Raw genomic sequence first — 23,500 nt, forward strand, 5'->3', positions numbered from 1 at the left:
ATTTCCAAAGTTTTGAAAGGGAAATGGCCAATCAATCAAAAGCCCTCAAGCCAATGGGAAATGGAAGTTTCTCCCTAGATATCTCCACAAATGAAAATGATTGGGTCAAGGGTGGTGAATCTATTAAGGAGTCCCCTCTTTCGCTACTACTCTGGCAATCAAGGGATGCACCTCTTAAATCCAATTAATTGGCAATAGTTTGCTATCCCAACACAGGAATATAATCTGTTCACATCCTTCTGCGGCTTCACATGATGTAGTCCTGGACAGTACAAAAGAACTAACAATGTACATGCGTATACATATAATTGCAACTTTTTCAGCTCACATTACGTGAATTACTACATCCAATCTTGCTTCTAGGCTTTAGCCAACCAACATTCCAAATTTTGATGTTCACATACCTCATGTCACCAGTAGCATTTCTAAGGTAAATGTTAGTAACTCCCTCCTCCATTCCCTTGTCCACTTAACTGACCCTCCCTTCCCTTACCCCATTATGTTATCATCTCACTTTCTTCTTGAGTGATTACCGGTTGTTATACTTACACTTCTGATATTGTCACATGGTATCAGTGCTTTAATAGCCAGTAATCTTCCCCTTTCAATTCATGGTTTGATATTCCAATAAAGGACTGTGATTCTTCTCTGGTTGCACCAACCTGGCTGCCTATCTACTGTTTTTTGCCCTAGTTAATGATGATACAAAGCTAAACTAGGGACTCTACAACTCATACTTTGGTGGACATGAAGTTATTTGGATACAAAGGTCAGATTTTATCCGCACGATGGTTACGATTCCAGTTTCTGGAAATTTTCTTCAAGGTTTTGAGATCTGAAATTACTTCCAAATCTGCCAGTTGATGTTGCCGATATTGTAAGAGTTATTTGCATTACACTGGAGGTACACCAGATCCAAATATTGCGATCAATTGGTGGTTTGATTCTCTGCAATTTGATATCAACCTTGCACGTGTGGATGCACTGTTTTTAGGTAAAAAATCAGACTTATTGTTACTTGAATTACTTCTGAAAAAATCAGACTTATTGTTACTTGAATTAATTCTGATCTACCCACCTGATCAGGCTAAGATTTTGAGTGCCCTTTCACTTCCACCATCCAGAAGCATGTCCTCGCAAAATGCTTAATGCAGATAAGTCATTTAATGGGCTTATTTTATTGAAAATAGCCTTGGGTTGGGTTGAGTTATGTACATGTTCGGCATTTGATCCCATGGATTTTCTTTGTAATAAACCACTTTGATTGGCCTAAAATATGGGTAGAAAGTAGGAAAACGATATTAATTCATTAGTTTAGTTAGAGTTCTGTTTTGAGTCTATTTTCTTTGTTATTTCAGTTTTTTAGTCAGTTTAGGTTTCCCAATTAGTTAAGGATTGGGTTAGGCCTTTCTTTTTTAGTGTTTGTCAGTTTTGAGTCTTCTATATAAGTTTCTAAGGGACTACAACATTGAACACGAATTTTGATTGAATAAAAGTCTATTTTTGCTGTTTGCAAAATTATTCCCTGAGAAAGGATGATCATTAGCCAAGATAGCAAGGGATGAGAGACCCAGGCTGAGATAGCCATTCCCCTACCCCCCATTATTCCCTTTATTCTCTTATTTTTTGTTTTGTTCATCCTATCCGTCCCTGAATCTGATTTTTATCGAATTAATAAAGATCCTACCTAGGATTGGATCACTTGTGATCCGATCTTACATTAATGCTAACCAGCCAGGAGAAGGCCCTTCCACCTTATAAGAGAATGGATTTGAATTGACGTGACTTTTGCCAGCAACTTTATCTGCGACACTTCTAAGAAGCTCGCCGTTGAGGCCACCATCAACCACATTTGGATGGAACGCAACCTTCATAGATGGACTTTCAACTCTAGATCATTTGATAAGACTTGGAATGACGTCTATTTTGATGTGTCCTCCAAATTTGCTTCGATGCCTCCCCATTATGTTGAGGATTACCCAAGGAACAGGCTTATTGTCGTCTCTTGGGGACTGCCTTCGTCTCTTTTTCTTCCCCCATCCCCCCCCCCTTAAGGATGTATCCTCTGCTCTATGTTTATTGAGTTTCTAGGGGTGTTTCTGTCTTTCCAGTTTTATTTTATCTCATTATTATTCTTGTAATGGGTAGCGCAGGGTACAGGGGTAAATTTGTCTATGTACTACTTTTTTTATTAAAACAGAATATTATGAAAGGGGGGGAGGAGTCTGTGACAGTCATTCATTCTATTGCAGACTGCCTCCCATGGTTTTGTCTGCATCTCTCCTCTTCTTTTCTCTTCTCTTCTCCTTCTTTTCTTGGTTTGGTTACAGGATTCTGGCTTTATAACAGTGTTGTTTTTGGGATCTTGCATATCCCCCCCCCCCTTTTCTCCTCCCTTTGCTATTGAATTATTTAGTCTAATGCATGTTGGTATCCAACAGTTCTCTGTTAGAGAATTTGTGAATTACAATCTGCTCACAGGCCCCACAGATATGATGGAAGTGTACTAATCTGAAAGGATTCAATGAGAACAGAAATAGACTAAAAATAGAAAATCATCATAAGAGAAATGACAGATAAATAATTCTGAATATCAACAGAATGAAAATCTGAAACTAATCAGCAGATCTGAAATCAAATAAGGAATATATAAAAATGACTACCAATATACTAAACTGCTGCTAACCTGCAAAGATGTCCCAGATCAGGCTCAAGCACTGGGAAAGCAAACAGAATTAGAGGGAGATAGACGAAACAGAATCGATGGGGGAGAAAGGGGGGCAGAATAGGTGGTTTGAACCTAGGCTCTGATACCAAACACTGCAGACCTTGAAACCGTAATTCCCAAATCAGAATCTAGGGTTAATTAAGTTGCTAATAGACCCAGATCTATGTGTTTAACAGCAAGTAAATAGACTGAACTTTAGAGCAGAATAGGAAAGCCATGTCATACTAAGCAGAGAAATTTAAAGAGAACAGAAGTAAGAAAAGATAGACCATCAAGATGACAGGTGATTGGTATGAAACAGAAAAACAATAGAAAATAACTAACAGCAGGGAATAAAGATTAACAGAAAAATAAAGAATGGACTCAGGAACTAATTAGCAGATCTGAAATCAAACAAGGAATATATAAAAGATTGACAGGGAAAATTTATATTTATATAAAAATAGGAGTGGAAGATATTTCAAGAGAAAGAAACAATTCAATGATCTGATCAAATAAGATTACTATGGTTCAAGAGGAAATAACAGTATCTCCTTGTAAAATAGAGCATAAGTGTGCTGAAACAAGAGCAGACAGTTAGCATCTTTATTATGGACGTTTTATTGTGTCTTCGCTTATGAAAGGTCAAGCCGAAGGCATCGCAATGCGAGGGGCTTTACTTGGAGAAATCAAAGGAACATATTCAAAAAGATATATACCAACAAGACAGATATAAATATTCAGAAAGATATATATACTAACACGGCAGGGCAGAAATAAGAAAATAAGGTACTAGAAGAAAAGGCAGAAATAGGAGAAGAACAGGTATCGATTTGGTAATCATTTGATCCAAATGGATCTGTTTTCTAGACTGTTTCCAGAGAAGATGCTTGCTGAAATCCTGCAACTGCAGTGCCTTGCAATAGTGGAAGAAAAGGACAAATGAAGTAGACAAATAAGGAGAGATGTAGGAGAGAGAAAGATAGGGGAAGAAGAGAGATCGAAGGAAGGAAAGAAAGAGGAGAAAAGAGATCACGGGGGGGATAAAAAGGAAAAGAGAAGCATCTCACACTCTCAAATCTCCAATAAAAATATATGTTTTCACTAACCATCAATTGGATTTGTTTACAACTTTCTATAGAAAATAGAATCCTGCTCGACTTTAACTTCCTAATAAGTAATAACAACTAGAAATTAAATAAACTTCCTACGTAACTAAAATTACTCTTCTAAACTAAACCCACCACTAGAATGCGCCCCCCCCCCTTGCTCTAATAACTGGAGTTTCACTATTTAAAAGATAAATAGTACATAAATACCCCCCTGTGAATTAAAATTAAAAAAAAAAAAAAATTAAAAACCATCTATTATTAAACTACCAATGACCAGACTTGGATGAGCTTTTTATCTTAGCCAAAGCCTGTCATAACCATTCACCTGATCCAGTGCTACTACATCAGAAACTCTATTGTAGAGCAGAGCACAGAGAAAATGGAAAATGGTACCGGAAAGTATCAGCCAGTAATTCAGGTACCTGAAAAAGGATCAGTGCTCTTAAGCCACGCCTTTTCATTTCTTGAAGGATCTTGTCAAGAAGTTGCAGCTTGCCACTTGCCTTTATTCCAACATCCAAATATTCCACTTCAGGAAGACCTTTAGTGAGCAAACTTTGCAAAGATGGCTCCAAAAGATAGGGATGATCACAGCACTGCCAGAAAATACCATATGGGCAAATCAAATGAAAAAAGCTAACAGAAACACCACTAAATATATAAACATACACGCCCGAAATAAGTATATCACGAAGCGAACCTTCCTCGCAGAAATAAGTAAATCACGAAGGGCCCCAACAGAGTCATTCTTTGAACATGATCGAAGAGACATTTCATTTGAAAATAAGGCAGCACAATAATTCTCAAGCTGCACATTGGAAAGCTTAACAGGAACCCAATACTCTACAAATTTGGAGGATTCAGACTTATGCTCCAATGGAGTAGACTGTGCCAAGTGCTCCAGTTTACCAGTATTATCACTGGAATCAACCTTCAAAGCATCAGGGCTGGCCCCCTCACTACCAGAATCAAGCTTACAGGAAACAGACGCATTCTGGTCAGCTTCAGTTTGAAAAATTATTGGAGTCTTGCAATGCTGCACATCACTGTGACATTCTTCAGCAACTCCTGTCCCATCCCCAGCTTCAGGTTCCCTTCTATCCTAATTAGAAGCATTACGGGAAGGTAAATACATATACAGAAATTTCAAATTAATCAAGAATAAATAAAGTACGGTACAACCCCATCATATTGTCACTTGCTTCATATTTTTTAAAATGGATAAACAAAGATAAGAAGATGAATATCAGTCCATTAGTCAGTTAGTTAGAGCATCCTGCTAATAATGCAAAGTCAATCTAGCTGAGCGCCAAGTTGGTTAATCTATATGCTTGCACAAAATGAGTCTTGCATAGCAGATATGGACATTACTACTTACGTAGGTGTTCAGGACTCAACTCTCCTCTCTAGTAGGTATTACCTTACAAAAGATTTTGTAGTTTGAAAATAAGTTTGTCTATGAAAGCCATATTCCGTCACCACTAGCTACATATTAAAAAAAGGAACAGAAAGATAAGCAGCTAAGAAAAAAACACATACCTCCTCAATAGGAGTTGGGACCTCCGGAATAAAAACTAAATTGCCTGAACAATGTACAATTTGCCTGAAAGAGAAGTCCCATAAAAGCTAAAGTGAAAACAAAAAAGGGAAGAACAATGAGACTTTGAATAGGACAAAGCCCATGCCAAAATTTAACAATGCAATCATGAAGAAAATCAGTCAACCACATGAAAGGGAGATAATGTACCTACGAACTTCAGGGAAGCCTTCAGTTTTATCAAGAGCGGGATCATCTTCAGCCCCATTTTCTCTTTCCATGTGGGAACAACTTACTCCATCTTTTTCTACACTTCCCAAAATAGTTTCTTGCACACAGACTTCCTAAGTAACAAATGGACAAGAATACCATTTAGAAAAGTATTTCGCATTTGACAGCATGGATATCAGTATATAATAAATAAGCAATAAATGTGGCTTGTTGCCTACGGTAACCAGGAAAGTCATGGAAGTCTTGGAGAATCAGAACAGAAGTTTTAGCAGCTTCAAATGTTAAAAAAATTTGAGAAAACTCAAGGAAACCAGCAATGCACAGCAGTCTTGGAGCCGTCACTTTGTGCAAAAATGACATACTACCTACTACTACTGGGATCTAACCACATTTTAAGTTAAGAAAACCTAAGGAAACCAGAAATGCAGACAAAGGAATAAAAAGGGTATACCCAATGCACGAGGCTCCCACACTGCGGGTCTGGGGAGGGTCATAATGTACGCAGCCTTACCCCCGAAGAGACTGTTTCCTGATTCGAACCTGTGACCACTTGGTCACAATGAAGCAACCTTACTGTTGCACCTAGGTCTGCCCTCTTAAATGCAGAAGAGGGAATAAAACCCAAATTCAAGGAAACATTAAGAACTCAATGAAAAAAAGTCAGATTGATAATTACTTTTGGTACAATGGTCTAAACAGCCAGTAGAAGATACCAGTAAATCTGGAAGAGATCCAATGGCAGGATACAGAACTGTGAAGGTTACTCCTTGAAGTAGGACTTTAAAATCGAGTTACAGAATTCGACTTACAGAAATTCCAGAATTCAATAAAACCTCCAAAGAAATCAGAATTGATTCAATAGGAAATTAGAGCAATCACAGAAACAGAAATAGCAGTGAAAGCAGAAAGCAATTTCTGTAATTCCAAAACTAAATAAAGTTTCAGCATAATTTAGACTCTGAAATCAATGGTGACATCAGACCTTAAAATCAGATTTAGTTATGGGCAGAATCAACAGTAGCAAGCAGGACAATAATCAGAAAACAGAATTTGAAACTTCATAACCGAAACTAAGATTTTTAGAATTTGTAATCAAGTAGGAAATCTTACATCAACCAGGAAAAAAAATATTGAAAATAACCTGATTAAAAATAAAGAAGAAGATAAGTAGAAATAAGAATATAAATCAAGACTCCCACCTGATCCTCGGGGTTGGCATCCCACCAAACCCTAGCTCGGAACCACTACCAAGCTTGTAGAAAGAGGTCTGAATCGCACAAAACCAAAAGGCAAACTCCAAATTCGTACGCTATGCTGAAACCCCTTACAACCTATTATAAAAGACTCAATTAATACTCAAATAAGACTCTTACTTTGAATGCTTGATAGGCACCTCCAGGAGACCACTCAACCAGCTTTGTGTGGCCATCTGAGGCCTGGTAGCTGAAACACAACAAATCTCCTATTTCTTGACCTAGATCAAGATTGTTTGGTTCTCATCTACAGACGTCAACTCAGGCTATAATTTTGAGGTTCTATTAACGCTTCCCTAAGCCTCCTTCGACTAAAATTTCAGCCCCTCCTGGGCCTTATTCTCTGAGTACTTGGATTTCTCCCAATTGACCTAAAAATCCCAGATTCAGGTACTACTGTTCTGTCCATGTTTCAGTCTAACGTTGGGGGGATTGTTCTCAGGATACTAGGACTTTATTTTGATAATTGTTTGAGTCCTAAATTGTATCTGAATAGTGGTGATCTGTTTACTATTTTATTTCCTATATTTTGACCCTGGAAACTGGAATACCCTAGACAATTGGTTACTGTGTGGGGTTTAGGTCACTGTTTGGGAATTATTTTACATACTGATATTCGTACCAGTGTTGGCATCTTGGTGGAGTTATTTGTGGACCCTACTTGGGGGCTGGGTACTCTTATCTAGTCTTACATTAATAGACCTTCAGATCTGCATCAATTGACCAAACAGTATCTTCTTAAAATCAAATGATCTTGTAAAATTAGAAGGGGAAACTTCCACATCTAACTTTTGCATGCATTTAGAAAAACGTAGTGGAAACATTTAATTTCCGCATCAAAAGAATGGCATGTTCTATCTTCAGATGATCCTCTCAAAAGGCACTTTCTCCTGAAGTAGCAAATGTAAACCCTCTCTTTCCTGTTTTGAACGCTATGTCAAGCAAAGCTTCTCAACAAAGAAAATGTGCCAACGAAATTTACAGGTGTTTACAGATATTATGCTCCAAAAAGAAAATGCAAATAAGAACCTCACTTTCGCATTGCAAGAGCAGAACCCCAGCTCGTGTGAATCAAAGTCCACCCTGCCCAAATGAATAACATGTATTAGCCAAATCAGTGTAAAAAATTACATTTCAGAAAATAAAATGACAGGATCCTAGTTCACATCTACCACTTGTTTCAATATCTTAATAGCACACTTGAAGCAATTGGTGATGCACAGATTGAATGAATAATAGAAACATGTTCTGATCATTGTCAAAGCAAAGGTTGCTTAGAAGGAAAATGATCTACAAGTACCAACTCAAGAACCAAAGAGAAGATCAAATGGCTAATCAACATTCAATGAAGGAATCAAGTTCTGAGAAGTTGCATTCACATTCCCACAGACCACTCTATACCACCAATATGTATTACATATAAGCTCCCAAAATTATATTTAATCCCCATCCTCCACCCCCCTCAAAAAGGAAAAAAGATGAAGAAGCGAAGAATCCAATATAACCAACCTAAGAAAACAAAAAACCTTCTGAACAGAAGTACCAGCGTCACATCATGAATATTAGTTTCCTAAACATGAAAACAATAATCTAGAGAACACAAACTCTTACAGACTCATTACGCATGCATCAAAGATGAGATAGGACAGAGGGCGGACCCTAGTGCAATGGTAAGGTTGCTCCATTGCGACCTAGTGGTCGCGGGTTCAAGTAGGGAAACAGCCTCTCCGTGAAGAGGGCGTAAGGCTGCGTACATTATGATTTATGACCCTCTCCAGACCCCACAGTAGCAGGAGCCTTGTGCACTGGGTACGCCTTTTTTTTAAGAGATGAAATGGAACAACTCTCAAAGAAAGTCATGTTTTCTTAAAATCCTTAGTTCCATTATTGAATGTCCCAACAGGCAGTTATAAACATTTGTAATCACCTAGAAAAAAGATGGGAAAAGCAACATGACACTTCAACAGTAGATTTTTTTTTTTTTTTTTTGGCCCCCTCTAAATATGGGCCTCTTTTGTGGAAACTTTTAGCATGCGCATAAAGCATATGAAGGTACAACTGTATTTGTGGCTGCATTAGATATTCCAAAATTAAAGGAAGAAGTAAAGATAAGGCGTTGAGTATACAAAACAAACAAATACGACCCCGACCACAGAGGACCCATTCTATTGAAAACAGACCCGTGTATTATGAGTGTAACGGATCTGGCTCTTCACAAGACCTTGTTGGTTTGGCTACTATGGTTTGGCTACTATCAGACTTACAATGCGAAGTCACAGGTTCACCTCCTGAAAACTGATCCCAAACTCTGCCCTAGAACTTGAAGCTAACTTTGAAACAACAGCGGTCGCCGGTAAGTTGGAAAAGATAAGGTACAGGTTTTACAGTAGGTGTCGAATGTAAGTGCAGTGATGTATGCAGCTGAGGCATCTTAACAGACCGACTATAGACTTGAACCTTGTTCAGTTGTTCCTACATGACCCATCAATCGAATCTGTTCCAATCTTTGGACAACATAACATGAAAAAAATCAAAAGTCTGCCTCCCTCTTATCTATCCAAGAGATGGAAGGGTAGAGGCCTTTAGTGTCCCCTCCAGCCCAGAATTGGGGCCCACAATCACTACCAATATGCTTTTCTCTCATGCCTTTCTTTCTTCCATGGTTCAATATTCTGGTGTCACAGGGCTTAGAAGAACCACACCAATCCATCCCGAATTTGGTTCTACTGCAATGACGATATTGTAGAGGAGATCTTGCGGAAAAATAGCTCAGAGTCGCTAAAGTATCTTCTAATTGCAAGCAATTAAACTACTTCACAATAGAACATACAACAAGGGATGGGAGGAGCCAAATATCCATTTAAAACTAAATATAGGTTATTAGAATTCTTGAAATATCCTGTTGCTACATTCCTTCCATTAGCTCCTTGAAACAGCCAATAAAAAGGATGTCCCAAAAGATCTGACCAGAATAAACAAAAAAATCGTAGGGCATGATGATAGAACAAACCTTCATTAAGCAGGAAATTAAATTAGGGATACAAGAACACAGAAATAAACATTAATACCGACAACTAAGATATGATGACAATAATTTTTCCCCCTTTTTGCTTCTCCTTTGCTTATTATAAATAAAGGTTTGTGTGGTCTCAATGATAATTCAAACATTCTACCCTAGTTTTTGTTGTTAACATGGTACTAGAGCCAAAATTCTGATCTAGGTTTTCAATCTCCCTCTTTTCTTCGCTCCCTATATCGTAAGCCTCCATCCCCTTCTCTTCTCTTCTTTATCTCCCTAAATCCATCACAGGACAGCATTAATGAGGTGATTCTTATGAATCTAGATGCTGCCCTATACATCACCTCAACACAAAATCCCTGCAAGAATTGATTACAGTTTTTTCCCTTCTCTGCGATTTTTTATTCTTCCCTTCTTGGAGTTTGATTCTTCCTACTATTACGAACAAATCTCCCCTTTTTGAAGGTCAAGTACTGCACTTGGAAGTACCCATCATTTTGCAAGATTGAAGACCATACCCATCTGCGATTTGCCAAGAATCAAAATTTTTCTCCAAAACCCTAACTCCATCGATTTTTGGATCCCTTCTTTTTAATCCATCTGATTTTTGGAGGAGCATCTACCCACCCCTAAAGAGGAGTTCAAACCTACATGTGGCCCTATCTACCAAGGTTTTGTGTGTGCTCTCTCTTTTCTCCAATTTTATGGTTTTCTCCCAACGCCCTAATTGGTCAATCTCACTAGTCACTTGTCAAAAGCAAATAATTTTTGGAGTGATCCAATACCCTACAAGGCAACTCAATCCAAGTTTGAGCACTTTTTGACAGCTGGTTTTGAAGATTTTGAATTTCTCCCTATATGAGTCGATTTCTCCTTTGCCATCATGTCTGATGTTACTACTGCAACTTCAGGACCTAATGAGCAAGGTTGCAATGAGTACATGCCCTTTGGTGCTAGTACTAGGAAATTGGACGGAACTAGTTACCTCATCTAGTCAAGATCTATCCCCTTGACTAGTGTTGGACGAGGGCTTACTGGACACATCATTGGCACCTCTGCGAAGCCATCTGAAGAGGGTTTCCCTCAAGATCGATGGATCACTAATGACTCTCTGGTAATGTCTAGTTTGCTTAGTTCTACGCACCAGTCATTACTAGGGGCTTTTTGTTGTTGGATACTGCTGCCCAGATCTAGTCCGTTGTCTAGGAAACCTATAGACAAGTAGGGAATGATGCTTAAGTGTATGGCCTTTGTAAGAGAGTTCATACCACTACTTAGAAAAAAACTCCCCGTCTCAAAATACTAGGTTGAACTTTGAAGTCTGTGGTATGAGCTTGAACACTATGCTGACTATCAACCTACCAGTGCATCAAACATGCTGCTTATCGCAAGCATGTGGACAAAATCAGCGTGTATGATTTCTTAGCTGGTTTGCATGTTGAATATGATCAGATCTGTGTTCAGGTCCTTAGCAGATCTTCCTTCCCTACTTTGGAGCATGCTTTTGCCCTTGTTCATATAGAGGAGTGTCGTCATACTACCATGCTTCATTCTCTCAATATTGAAAAATCAGCCCTAGAAACTGGTAACTGGTTCCACTCCTACTTTAGATGGGTCATCTCGCAGTGGGGGATACTACCAAGGAAATTGTTCAATGTGAACACTACAACAACCCATACCATATCAAGGCCACATGTTGGAAACTTCGTGGTAAACAAGATGATTTTGAGGCAAAGCGTGATCGTGGTCGTGGTCGTGGTCGTGGTCGCGGTCGTGGTCGTGGTCAATCCAAAATCAAAGCTAATCAAATTGAGACTACCACCTGCAACTGATTTTGGTCTTTCCAAGGAAGAAGTACAGACTTTCTAGCGTATGTTGAAGGCCTCTACTTCATCAGTTGCTTCGGATCCAACCAATTCAGCCACTCCTTTAGGTTCCAACTTTGCTTATTCAGGTATTTTGTTTGGTGGTCATTGTGGATCGGTGGTCTCCAGTCCTTGGATCATTAACTCTGGTGCCATGACTATATGACTAGTTATTCTAGCTTGTTTTTCACCATAATTCTCCCACTTTAGGCAGAGATAAAGTTCAAGTAGCAGATGGCTCCCTATCCTTCGACTCTAGAAAGGGTTCTATTCGGTGTTCTTCTTCTATTTATTTATCTTCAGTTTTACATTTCCCTAATTTTACTACTAATCTAAGATCCATTAGTAGTCTTACTAGGGACTTGAACTGCAAAGTAACTTTTTCCCTTCCACAGTCTTTTTCAGGATCTGAAAAAGGGAAAGACGATTGGATGTGGTAAAGTGCAGGGTGGTCTCCACTTGCTTGATGATGGTTGTCGTTCCACAGCTGCAGTCACTCATCCACTTCATCAGTTTCACTATGTTTTATCTGATCTACACCAATGGCATTGTAATGCAGGAGTAGATTACAAGTAACTAACTCCGCAGTAGGACACTCTGCACTTGGGATTTTTTTTATTTTTTTATTTCCGCAATTAGTTAAGCAATGTACCAAGGATGATTTTTTTTTTGTGAAGCTTGTACTCTGGCTAAACAGACTCGTTCCAGTTATTTTCCTTTACATAAAAAAAAATCCTTCTATTTTCCATTTGGTTCATTCTGATGTGTGGATTCCGGCTCCCAGACATTTATTTCTGGTCAACGATGGTTTGTGACTTTCATTGATTGCCACTCTAGAACTACTTGGGTGTACATGATGCAACACAAAAGTGAAGTATTTCATTGTTTTCAAAAGTTTCATAAGATGATTCAAACACAGTTCAATGTCACTCTAAAGATTCTCCGTAGTGACAATGGCAATGAGTACATGGAGGGTCAGTTCCAATGGTAACTTCCTAACCATAGCATAATTCATCAGACAAGATGTGTTGGTACCCCAGCTCACAATGGGATAGCTGAGCGCAAGAACCGACATTTACTAGAAATTTCTAGAGCCATGATATTTGCCAAACACGTTCCATCTAAAGCATCAGAGAGGTTCAAAATTTTAGGTTTTGACAATTTTGACCAGAATTTCCAAAACATAGTAGAAACCAGATATATTTTTGGGCTAATTCTAGAAATTTGGGTCGAAATTTCTGAAAATTCGAAATCTCAGGGTGGGTCGAAACCATCAAAATTTGTCAATTTCTAAAACCTAGAACTATGATTGGAGTGATGTTGTCCTCACTACTGCTTATCTGATCAATCACATGTCCACTCGTGTTCTAGATTCCCGAACTCTTATTGATGTTCTTCAAGGGGCTTCATCCTTTTTGGTTCCTCAACGGATATTTGGGTGTAAATGTTATGCTTAGAACCATCACTATCCAGGGAAATTGGAACTTCGGAGCCTTAAATGTTTCTTTCTGGGCTACTCTCCAACACAGAAGGGATACAAATGTTACTACCCTCCAACTAGGCGCACTATGGTAACCATGGATGTGTTTCATGCATCTGTTGGCTACTACTCCTCGCCACCTCTTCAGGGGAAGTCTGATATTGATAGTGAAGATGTGACTCTGACTCTTCTCGCTCCACCAGTGTATTCCACCATCCTCTTATAGTGCTCCACCAATGTATCCATCATCCTTTGATAGTCCTTTTCAAGAGGAGAGTGTGACAGAGACTATTGTTCCACCTTAGGGGGAGATAGACTCCAGTTTAGAAGACCATTGGTGAATTTCAAAGGCTGATTGATGATTCAAATCTTCAGGTATATCACAGCGGCTACATCAAAAATAAGCAACTATAAATCACCACCACCACCATCACTACAGCACCTTTGCACATCCCATTGCTAGCCCTGGATCCAAAGCCTTCTCCAGAGCCTAACACTTAATCAAATATAATTTCTTCTCATAAGAAACCTACTGCTTTTAGGAAAGGCACTAGGACTTGTACCCAACATCCCATATCCCATGTTTTTTAACATTTCATTAGGTAAAATTTCTTCTCCTGAGAAACTTACTCTTAGGACAGGCACTAGGACTTGTACCCAACATCCCATATCCTATGTTGTTTCTTATAATTCCCTTTCTCCCTCCTATCATGCTTTTGTGTTTTCCCTTTCTTCTGTTCGTATTCCCCAAAATTGGCACGAAGCTTTTGTAGATGAAAAATGGAAGGCAGCAATGGTGGAAGAAACGGATGCTTTGAAAAAGAATGCTACATGGGAACTCATGGCTCTTCCTCCTGAGAAAAAACCAGTTGGTTGTAAGTGGGTGTTTATGGTTAAACAGAAAATAGATGGCACAGTGGATAGGTGCAAAGCAAGACATGTGGCTAAAGGGTTCACTTAGACATATGGGATTGACTACCAGGAAACATTTGCTCCAGTTGCCAAACTGACCACTATAAAGGTGTTACTCTCGTGTACTGTAAATCTGGGATGGGATCTCCAACAACTTGACTTGAAGAATGCTTTCCTCCATAGGGAACTTGATGAGGAAGTCTATATGAATATCCCACCAAGTTTCTCTAATGATGGAACTTAAGGCAAGGTCTGCAAATTGAAGCATGCCCTCTATGGGTTAAAGCAGTCACCTAAAGCGTGGTTTGAGAGATCAAGGCGATGACTTTTATGGGGTATAAGCAGAGTAATTCTGACCACACATTGTTTATAAAAAGATCCGGTGATAAGATCACCATGCTCATTGTCTATGTGGATGATATCGTGGTGGCAGAAAATGATAGTGTTAAGATTGGTCGTCTAAAGGGGTTTTTTAGCTGAGTTTAAAATAAAGGATCTTGGAAAACTAAGGTACTTTCTTCGGATTGAAGTTGCTTGGTCTTCAAAAGGCATATTTCTCTCCAAGAGGAAGTACATCCTCGATCTGTTATCTGTAACTGGATTATTGGGCTGTCATCCTTCTAATACTCTATGGAAGCTAGTACAAGACTTAAGGAAAAAAAAATGGGTGAACATGTTGACAAAGGGCATTATAAACAGTTGGTAGGAAAACTGATCTCCCTCTCCCATACACACCTGGCATTGTTGTTGCCGTGAGTTTGGTAAATCAGTTCATGCATGGTCCTTATTCCTCTCATAGGGAGGTTGTTTTGCATATTCTGAGATACCTGAATGAAGTCAGCTCCAGGAAAAGGAATCTTTTTATCTCCTCATGATCACTTCAAATTGAGGCCTGATGCTGATTGGGCTGGATCTCCTGACAGAAAATCCATCTTTAGTTATTGCACCACTGTGGGCGGGAACCTTGTCACTTGGCGCAGCAAGAAGCAAAAGTGGTGGCTAGATTTAGTACTAAAGCAGAATTTTCTACCATGGCACAAGGGATTTGTGAGTTGTTGTGGTTGCGTAGCTTACTAAAAGATCTTAGTGTTCCTATTCATCTCCCCCATGATGTTATACTGTGATAATAAGGCTGCTATCAGCATTGCCCACAACCCAGTACAGCATAATAGTACCAAGCACGTGGAGATTGACAAAAACTTCATCAAGGAAAAGTGAAATGTTGGGTTACTTTTGTGTTCCTTTTTGTGAATTCTGGTGATCAGTTAGCTGATGTGTTCACTGAGGGACTAGGAGGGAAGTTGTTGCATCATTGTTTAGTCAAGTTGGGCATGTGTGATATATATGCTCCAACTTGAGGGGGTGATGAAATATCTAACTAAGGGTGCCACAGGGGCATTCCTGCCTTTTCTCCCTTCCACCAACTCTCACCGACTCTAATTAATGAGAGTCAGTTGAAGGGGGGTACACTTGTAATCTTGCTTCTCGTTTACTTATTATAAATAAAGGTTTGTGTGGTCTCATTGATCATTCAAGCATTCTATCCTAATTTTTTTGGTTAACAGATAGGATAATGTTTATGTAGCTAAAACTCCTCAACACCTCTCCCACAGTTAGGAGAGCTTTATTTTTCTCTTACTTCTAGTTTCCTACTTGGCACATGTAAGGGTATCGCTACCCAACGCTTTTTATTTTGGATAAAAGATGGCCTTTGTTGTTGGTCTGCGTGATTCAAACATACTACTGTGAGATTTAGTAGTAACCGTTGGTGGAATTCTAAGGTTCAGTTGGTGGGATTCCAGCAAGTTCCCAGTGGGAAGCTGAGTTTAAGCTACTGATTTTCTGCTGCAATTAAAGATAATTTTCTGTGGGTAAAAATCAGATCTGTTCATTAATCAATTGTTGTCGTACCTAGTTTCTGATCTATTTAAACCTACCGTTATTGCCCCATTAGAAGTTTCCATCAATCTATAGGGTTTTGGTGTCCTATTCTTGTAGGACACTTTCATAACTCCTAATTTGACTGTTGGATTCCAACCAAATTTTAAAGGGTTATTATTCATTATATTAGTGACATTTGACCAGAATTTCACAGCAATCTAATCTACAGATTTCCTGTTGTCAAGGTTTTCTTCAATTCTGGCCACTTTTACATCACAGCATCTGCAATTTATTGAGTTACGGAAACCTATATCTTTAGGTCTTGTTAGACTATTGATTAAGGGGTTCACAATACTGTTCACGTGAACAGTGTCATGAACAGCATTAACAGGTACTGTTCACGTGAGCAGTAACTTATCTTGTTTTGACTTTAATGTCCTTTATTTTCTTTTTATGCCATAGTAGGGTTATGTCACATGTCACTATTATAAATATTGAATGAAGTGGGAGTCAACACAAGTTTGTGACTCCCAAAGGTTACAGCCATCTCTCTTCGCTCTCTTTTCCCTGTTCTTCTTCTTCTTCTAATTTACATGGTATCAAAGCAAGATCCTAAAGAATTGATACAATTTTTACAGGTTCTCATCAATACAAGTTCCTTCTTCAATCAAGGGTGAGTGAACCATCAAGAATCTTGTCTTGAAGTTTCTTTCAATTTCTCTTTGAAAGGGGCACAGCACCCTATGCTGTTTTTCGGTGACTTTTAGAGACTAGTTCATGACAAGCCTTAAGAACTAGGTCTCATCTGTGATTTATGATATGTGGATTAGAGATTGAAGTCCAGAGTTCAATCTTGATTTTGTTAGGGTTTTTTCAGGGTTTTGACAAAATCGATTTTTGTCAGGGCTTTGTGGGAAATCGATTTTTGTCAAGGCTTTGTGGAAAATCGACTTTGGCCAGGTATTTTGTGGATTGGCTTTGTCAGAATTTTGGGGGATCGAATTGATCTCTGTTGAAGGGTTACTTGGTTGGGATTGCCTGGTTGTTGGATCAATTTGATTTTTCTATGGAGCCGGGTTTTGTGGCCAAGTGCGTCTTGTTTTCTTTACATCAATGGCTGATGCAAGAGCGTAGTGATTGAGGTTGTATCTTCATTCTCTCATAGAATCACATAAAATAAACTTGCAAGAGCTGCCAATTTTCAACAATGGAAGAAAATTGTGCAGTTGTATCTGACTGGTAGTGAACAACAAAATCATCTTACAAAGACGAAGCCTGCTGCAGATACTACATAGGATATTGTTGATGCACGAATTCTAAGGGCAGCTTCTGAATTCTATGGAGAATTCGATTGTCGATCTTGTCGCCCATATTGATACTATGAAGGAGTTGTGGGAATATCTAAATTTTCGGTACTCTAGACAGAACAATCTTTCCCGCATCTATGAGTTATCTCTGAACTTTTATTGAGTTGATCGGAAGGGTCATCCATTGACCCAATATTTTGCTGATTTTAAGAGAATGTATAAAGAATTGAAATCTCTACTTCCTATTAGCGGTGACATGTAGCAGATGCAAAACCTAAGGGAGCAACTTGCAGTTATGGGATATTTTTTGGTGGTTTTGGAACAGAGTCATACTCTGTTCGTTCTCAAATACTTAGGGGAGACAAGGTGGCACCCCTCGGGGATACGTTCTCCCATGTCTAACGTGTATCTCGCGAGAGTACTCATGAATCCACACCTATGGACAGCTCAGCTCTTGTGTCTCATACATAGTTGTCAAGGGGTCACCAAGGTGATGACTTGACATTCAAGCGGTTTGCCTAGGGCCTAGGCAACAATTAGGGGTGTCAAAAAAGCCCGGTCCGCCCTGAGCCCGAACAAGGCCTGGGCTGAGATTTCAGCCCATAGAGTGGGTTAGCGTTGGGCCTGGGTTGAGGTCTCAACCCAACCCTATATATTAAGTACATAAAAATATAAATATGTTAATAATTATAAATGGATACTAATAGAAAAAGTCCGAAAAAAAAATCTTTCTTCACAACCTAACATATATACGAAAACTTTGGCCTTTGCAATGTATCAAGATCAACCAACTAGGTAAATAGTACTCACACCAAAAACAAAAAGTAACCAATAGTATTGGGCTGGGCTGGTTTGGTTAGGCTAAGCCCAACCCAATCAGGGTCCATTAGGGTTGGGCTGGGCTCGGTTGGGTTGCGCTAAGCACGACAAGGTTGGGTCTGAGCTAAAATATCTCAGCCCGACCTAGGGTTGGGCAAGGCTATGGTTGAGTTAAGAGACCTTAGGGTTTTAAAAAACCCAGCCCAACCCTCATTGGCACCCCTAGCGACAGTCGCATTATTGTGCACTACATGTCGCATTTGTTTTGCCCTTATTCATGCCAAATATATTACTTAAGATAATATTCATAAATAAGCAAATACCCCCCCCCCATTTGAATCCAATGAAAATAGCTTAAAAATCAAGTTCCAAAAGGATAAAAAGTTAACCCCCCAGTCCAAGAACAAAAACTGGATTTTGGTTATAGAGGCAATTTTCAACTTTTAAATGTTGGGGTTTTTCTCAATTATGAAAATTTAATAAAAATTATCATGTTAAAACATTGCTAACAACCAAAAGTCCAGTAAAATAATCATTTGCTTTGATATCCATAAAATTATTTTCATACAAGCAATTTTAACAGCATTCGCGCACTATAAATAAATTTGACCGAAGCATAACTTTGTCATCACAACTCAAATTTAAGTAATCTTAGACTTGCTAAAAACTGATTTTATGTTATACCTAATACAAAAAGTCTCATGTAAAATAAAACCATTTGACTAGTCAAACTTATTATAGAACAAGAGTATTTCTCTAAATGTTGATTTTTAGTGACTTAATGTTGATTTTTTATGATTTGATGTGGCTAAATGTTGATTTTTAATGACTTAATGTGGTTTAATATTGATTTTTTATGATACAAGGTATCTGTAGCTTACTAAATAATGTTAGAAATAAGGAAAATACAAAATAACACTTGGCCGCTTTGTTCACCTTAAGGAAGATGCCTAAGCGCTTAGACAGCCCTCCAATGCTTTGGTTCGCCTTGGCACAATCACAACTATGGTCACAAAACACTGGTCGTGGTAGTACACGTGGTACTGGCAATGGAAATAGCAAAAGGCAAGCTACTGGTAATCCCACATCCTCATACAACGCAGGAACAGTACGGACGTAGCATCATTGTGGCAAACCAGGGCATACCCAACGTTTTTGTTGGAAACTTCATACCAAACCTTCTTAAAAGTAGTTTTCTAATTTAGTTGCAAATATTGAGACCACCACTCCCCCTGGATCATCTGAGGGGAGATGGTTATGATGACAGACGAAGAATTTGCATGGTACAATTAGTTTCAAACTACTCAGTCCTCCACCGCTACTTTTGTCCAGACAGGTAATGCCACTGCATGTCTATCTTCTTCTAGTTCTTGGATCATTGATTTAGGTGCTTCAGATCACATGTCTAGTGTTTTAGGTATATTTTCCTCATTTCAAAAATCATCTTCCAGTGTCACTTTAGCTAATGGTTCTCAAGTTCAGGTTAATGGGATTGGGGTAGTTCATCCCAATTCTTCATTGTCTTTATCGTCAATCCTTCATTTTCCGCAATTTCCTTTTGATCTTTTATCTGTAAACAACCTTACACGTGCTTACAATCATAGTTTTTAAGGCGTTGCTAAGGTGTGGCACTGATGCGGTCTAGAGATGGTAAGGCAGTGTTCCGCCTTATGTGAAGTGCCGCCTTATGGGTTTTTTTTTTTAACACATTTTAAAATTACTTGATGAAGATTCCAAATATAGATTTTTTATTGGTAGGTGTATGGTTTTGTTAACCCTTGAGATGTATGGGATCAGCTTTATTCCACCAAAAATAACCAAAACAAACAAAATAAAAACACGATTCACAAACAGAGTTTGGATTTTGTCAATGGTTTTAAGAAAGGGCTTTGACAAGGAATCAAGGAACAAGGAAGAACCACTGATCTAGGCAACCATTTTGCTCCGGCAGTGGTGAGCTTCATTCTTTTTTGACAGGAGTAGAAATATAGTGGATGACCTTAGGGCTTAGGCATTCATTTTGGCATCATAGAGGTAAGTATAATAAATACTTGTATTTTTTATGTCTTCTTTTCTTCATATTTATAATTTTGTTTCATAATTATGTATTTATATTATATGTTAATATGTTATGATGATTGATGATTGATGATTGATGAAGATGAACTTAGTTTATTCACTTTATTGATTTGTTTTCTTGATGAATATCTTACATTGGTATGAATATGAACCTTTAATATTTATTTAACATATGAGTAATAGGATTCAACTAGGATTTGAGCCAAATAGATTGGTTTTATACCAAAATTAATCGATAAGGCGACGTTTTATGCCCGCCTTATCGCTAAGGCGCTCCAAAAGACCCCCAAACGCCTCCATCGCCTTACCGCCTTAAAAACTATGCTTACAATTGTTTTATAACATTTTATCCTGATTCTTGTGTTTTTCAAGATCTTATGACAAAGAAAGTGATTGGTAAAGATTGTGGATCGGGGGGTTCTTGAAGATGATTCTCCTTCAGTTGCTTGTTCAAGTGTTTTGTCTGCTCATCAAGTTCACTGCCACTTAGGTCATCCGTCTTTGCAGAGTCTACAATGGTTCGATCCTCGTTTTAGTTCCCTTTCTAGTTTAGAGTGTGAGTCTTGTCAATTTGGGAAGCTTCATAGTGTAAGCTATCTCCCTCAAGGGTTTACGCACCCTTTTTCTTTAGCTAATTCCAATGTATGGGGTCCTTGTCGTATCACATATAAGTTGGATATTAAATATTGTCATTTTTGTTGATGACTATTCCAGAGTTACTTGATTTATTTAATAAAGTATTGTGCCAAGTTGTTATCCATTTTTTGTGCTTTTATTGCTGAAATTCAGACTCACTTTGGCTTGTCTATTAAAATCTTACATAGTGATACCAAAGAATATTTTTCTGATCCCTTTCTAAGTTTATGGTTGAACGTGGTATGGTTCATCAGTCTTCCTATTCAGACACCCATCAATAAAATGATGTTACTGAAAGGAAGAACAAACATTCTACAGAAGCTGCTTGGTCCCTTATGTTTGAAATAAAGGTGGCCAAGAATTTTTTGGCTCATGCTGCTTTGACTGCATGCTATCTTATTGATTGTATGCCTTCTTCCGTTTTGCGGTGGTATTCCTCATTCTTTGTTGTTTCCTTCAAATTATTTGTATGTTCTCCCTCCATGTGTTTTTGGTTGTTGTTTTACTCGTGATCATCGTCAGGGTTATCCAAGTTGGATCCTAGAGCCCTTAAATGTATCTTTTTCGGTTACTCTCGAACCCAAAAAGGATATAAATGCTACTCTCCTGAACTGCAGAAATATTTTGTTACTACTGATGTATCTTTCTTTGAGTCCACCTCTTATCCGAATGAGTCGTTTGTTATGTCTAAGTTGGATGATGATCTTCTCATTTATATTGTTCATCACTCAATTCCACAGGTTCCAATTGTTGCAGCCCCACCAACTCCTCCACCAATTGTTCAAGTTTATACCTGTTGTCATCAGGAAGATCTAGCACCCCCTGCTTCTATAGTGTCTACCTCATCGTTTTCATCTACATATCTTGCATCAGATATATCCCTATTTCTGATCTTGATCTTCCCATTGCTCAGCATAAGAGTGTTAGGATTTGCAGCCAACATCCCATTTCTAATTTTGTTTCCTATTCTAGTTTATCACATTCTTTTCATTCTTGTCTTTCTACTATTTCCAGTAATCATGTTCCTAAGTCTGTTGCAGAGACATTGTCTAGTCTTGGTTGGAGGACAGATATGGAGAAAGAATTATTGGCCTTGGAGGAAAATCAGACTTAGGGTCTTGTCCCCTTACCTCTTGGTAAGTATGCTATTGGTTATTGTCGGGTGTATGTGGCTAAGGTCAACCCTGATATCTTTTGCAGCTTCTCATCATTGACCGTTATATCAGCTTCTTGTGAATAATGTGTTTCTTCATGGTGATCTACAGGAGGAAGTTTATATGGAGCAACCTCCCGGGATTGTTGCTCAGGGGGAGTCTGGGATGGTGTGCAAGTTCAAGAAGTCCTTGTACGGTTTGAAACAGTCTCCTCGGGCATGGTTTGACAGATTTTCTTATGTGGTTCTTGAGTTTCGACTGTCAAGATATGACAGTGATCACTCAATTTTCTATAGGCAATCTGATGTGGGAAGAATATTCCTTGTTTGTGTTGACGATATTGTTATCACAGGAGATGATGTTGAGGGTATCCAATGCTTGAAGGTTCACCTGCAACAGAAGTTTCAAACTAAGGATTTGGGAAAGTTAAAATACTTTTTGGGTATTGAAGTTGCTTAGTCAAGGAAAGGTGTCTCACTTTCTCAGAGGAAGTATGTTCTGGATTAACTTACAGAGACCGGGATGTTGGGGTCCAAGCCTCTCAATACTCCTATGGATCCCAATGTAGAACTTACAGCTGGCAGTGGTGACCTTATAGGTGATCCTAAGAAGTATCAAGGTTGGTTGGAAAGTTGAATTATCGGACTGTGACTTGACCTGATATTGCATTTCCTGTCAGTGTTGTGAGTCAGATTTTGTCCTCTCCTCGTACGTCCCATTGGAATACCATAGTTCATATTTTGAGGTATCTTAAGAAAGCTCCAGGTCGTGATATGTTATACTCTAATCATGGACATGGAGGTATTGAAGGTTTTTGTGATACTAACTAGGCTGAATCTCCTATTGATAGGTGATCAACTACTTGGTATTGTACTTTTGTTGGAGGAAACCTTATGTCTTGGAAGAGTAAAAAGAAGACTATTGTGGCTAGATCTAGTGCAGAGTCTGAGTATCAAGCCATGGCACATGGCACATGTCTCCTGTGAGTTGATGTGGGTGAAGCAATTGTTGGTTGAGCTTGGGTTTGAGAGTGCATCTCCTATGCAATTGTGGTGTGATAACCAGGTTGCTATTCATCTTGCATCAAATCCGTGTTCCACAAGAGAACGAAACATATTGAGGTCAATTGCCATTTTGTTCGAGAAAAGCTACGGCAAGGAGTTATATTCACAAATCATATTTGCACAAGAGAACAACTTGCAGATGTTTTTACTAAGTCTCTTGGGAGCTGTAGAGTTGATTGTATTTGGAACAAACTGGTCATGATTAACATCTATGCTCTAGCTTGAGGGGGAGTGTCAGAAGTATTGATTAAGTGGTTCACATCACTGTAACAATGTCATGAACAGTGTTCACTGGTATTGCTAATGTGAACAGTAACTCGTTTACAGTAACTTATATTGTTTTGACTTTTATGTCCTTCATTTCCTTTTATGCCCGTAGTAGGCTTGTGTCACATGACACTTATAAAGATTGAATGAAGTGGGAGTCTCAACATTTCTTCTTCT

At 38.6% G+C, this 23,500-nt stretch overlaps 1 protein-coding gene across 7 annotated transcripts in view; it reads right to left on the reverse strand.

Annotated features, from left to right (window-relative positions):
* Positions 1 to 23,500, reverse strand: part of LOC122062025 (helicase protein MOM1-like) — a 43,455-nt gene that overhangs the window by 7,367 nt on the left and 12,588 nt on the right. For 5 of the 7 annotated variants that reach the window (XM_042625655.1, XM_042625651.1, XM_042625654.1 and 2 more), the window contains 5 exons: positions 7,875 to 7,923; positions 5,567 to 5,700; positions 5,359 to 5,422; positions 4,520 to 4,921; positions 4,242 to 4,415 (listed from right to left, as the gene is read on the reverse strand). In XM_042625655.1, coding sequence (XP_042481589.1) covers positions 4,242 to 4,415; positions 4,520 to 4,921; positions 5,359 to 5,422; positions 5,567 to 5,700; positions 7,875 to 7,923 — 823 coding nt within the window. Of the gene's footprint in view, positions 1 to 4,241; positions 4,416 to 4,519; positions 4,922 to 5,358; positions 5,423 to 5,566; positions 5,701 to 7,874; positions 7,924 to 23,500 lie in introns of those variants that run through there. The other 2 variants (XM_042625657.1, XM_042625656.1) reach the window with 2 other exon arrangements.

Source organism: Macadamia integrifolia, chromosome 14 (genome assembly GCF_013358625.1).
Source record: "Macadamia integrifolia cultivar HAES 741 chromosome 14, SCU_Mint_v3, whole genome shotgun sequence".
Taxonomy (NCBI): Eukaryota; Viridiplantae; Streptophyta; class Magnoliopsida; order Proteales; family Proteaceae; genus Macadamia; species Macadamia integrifolia.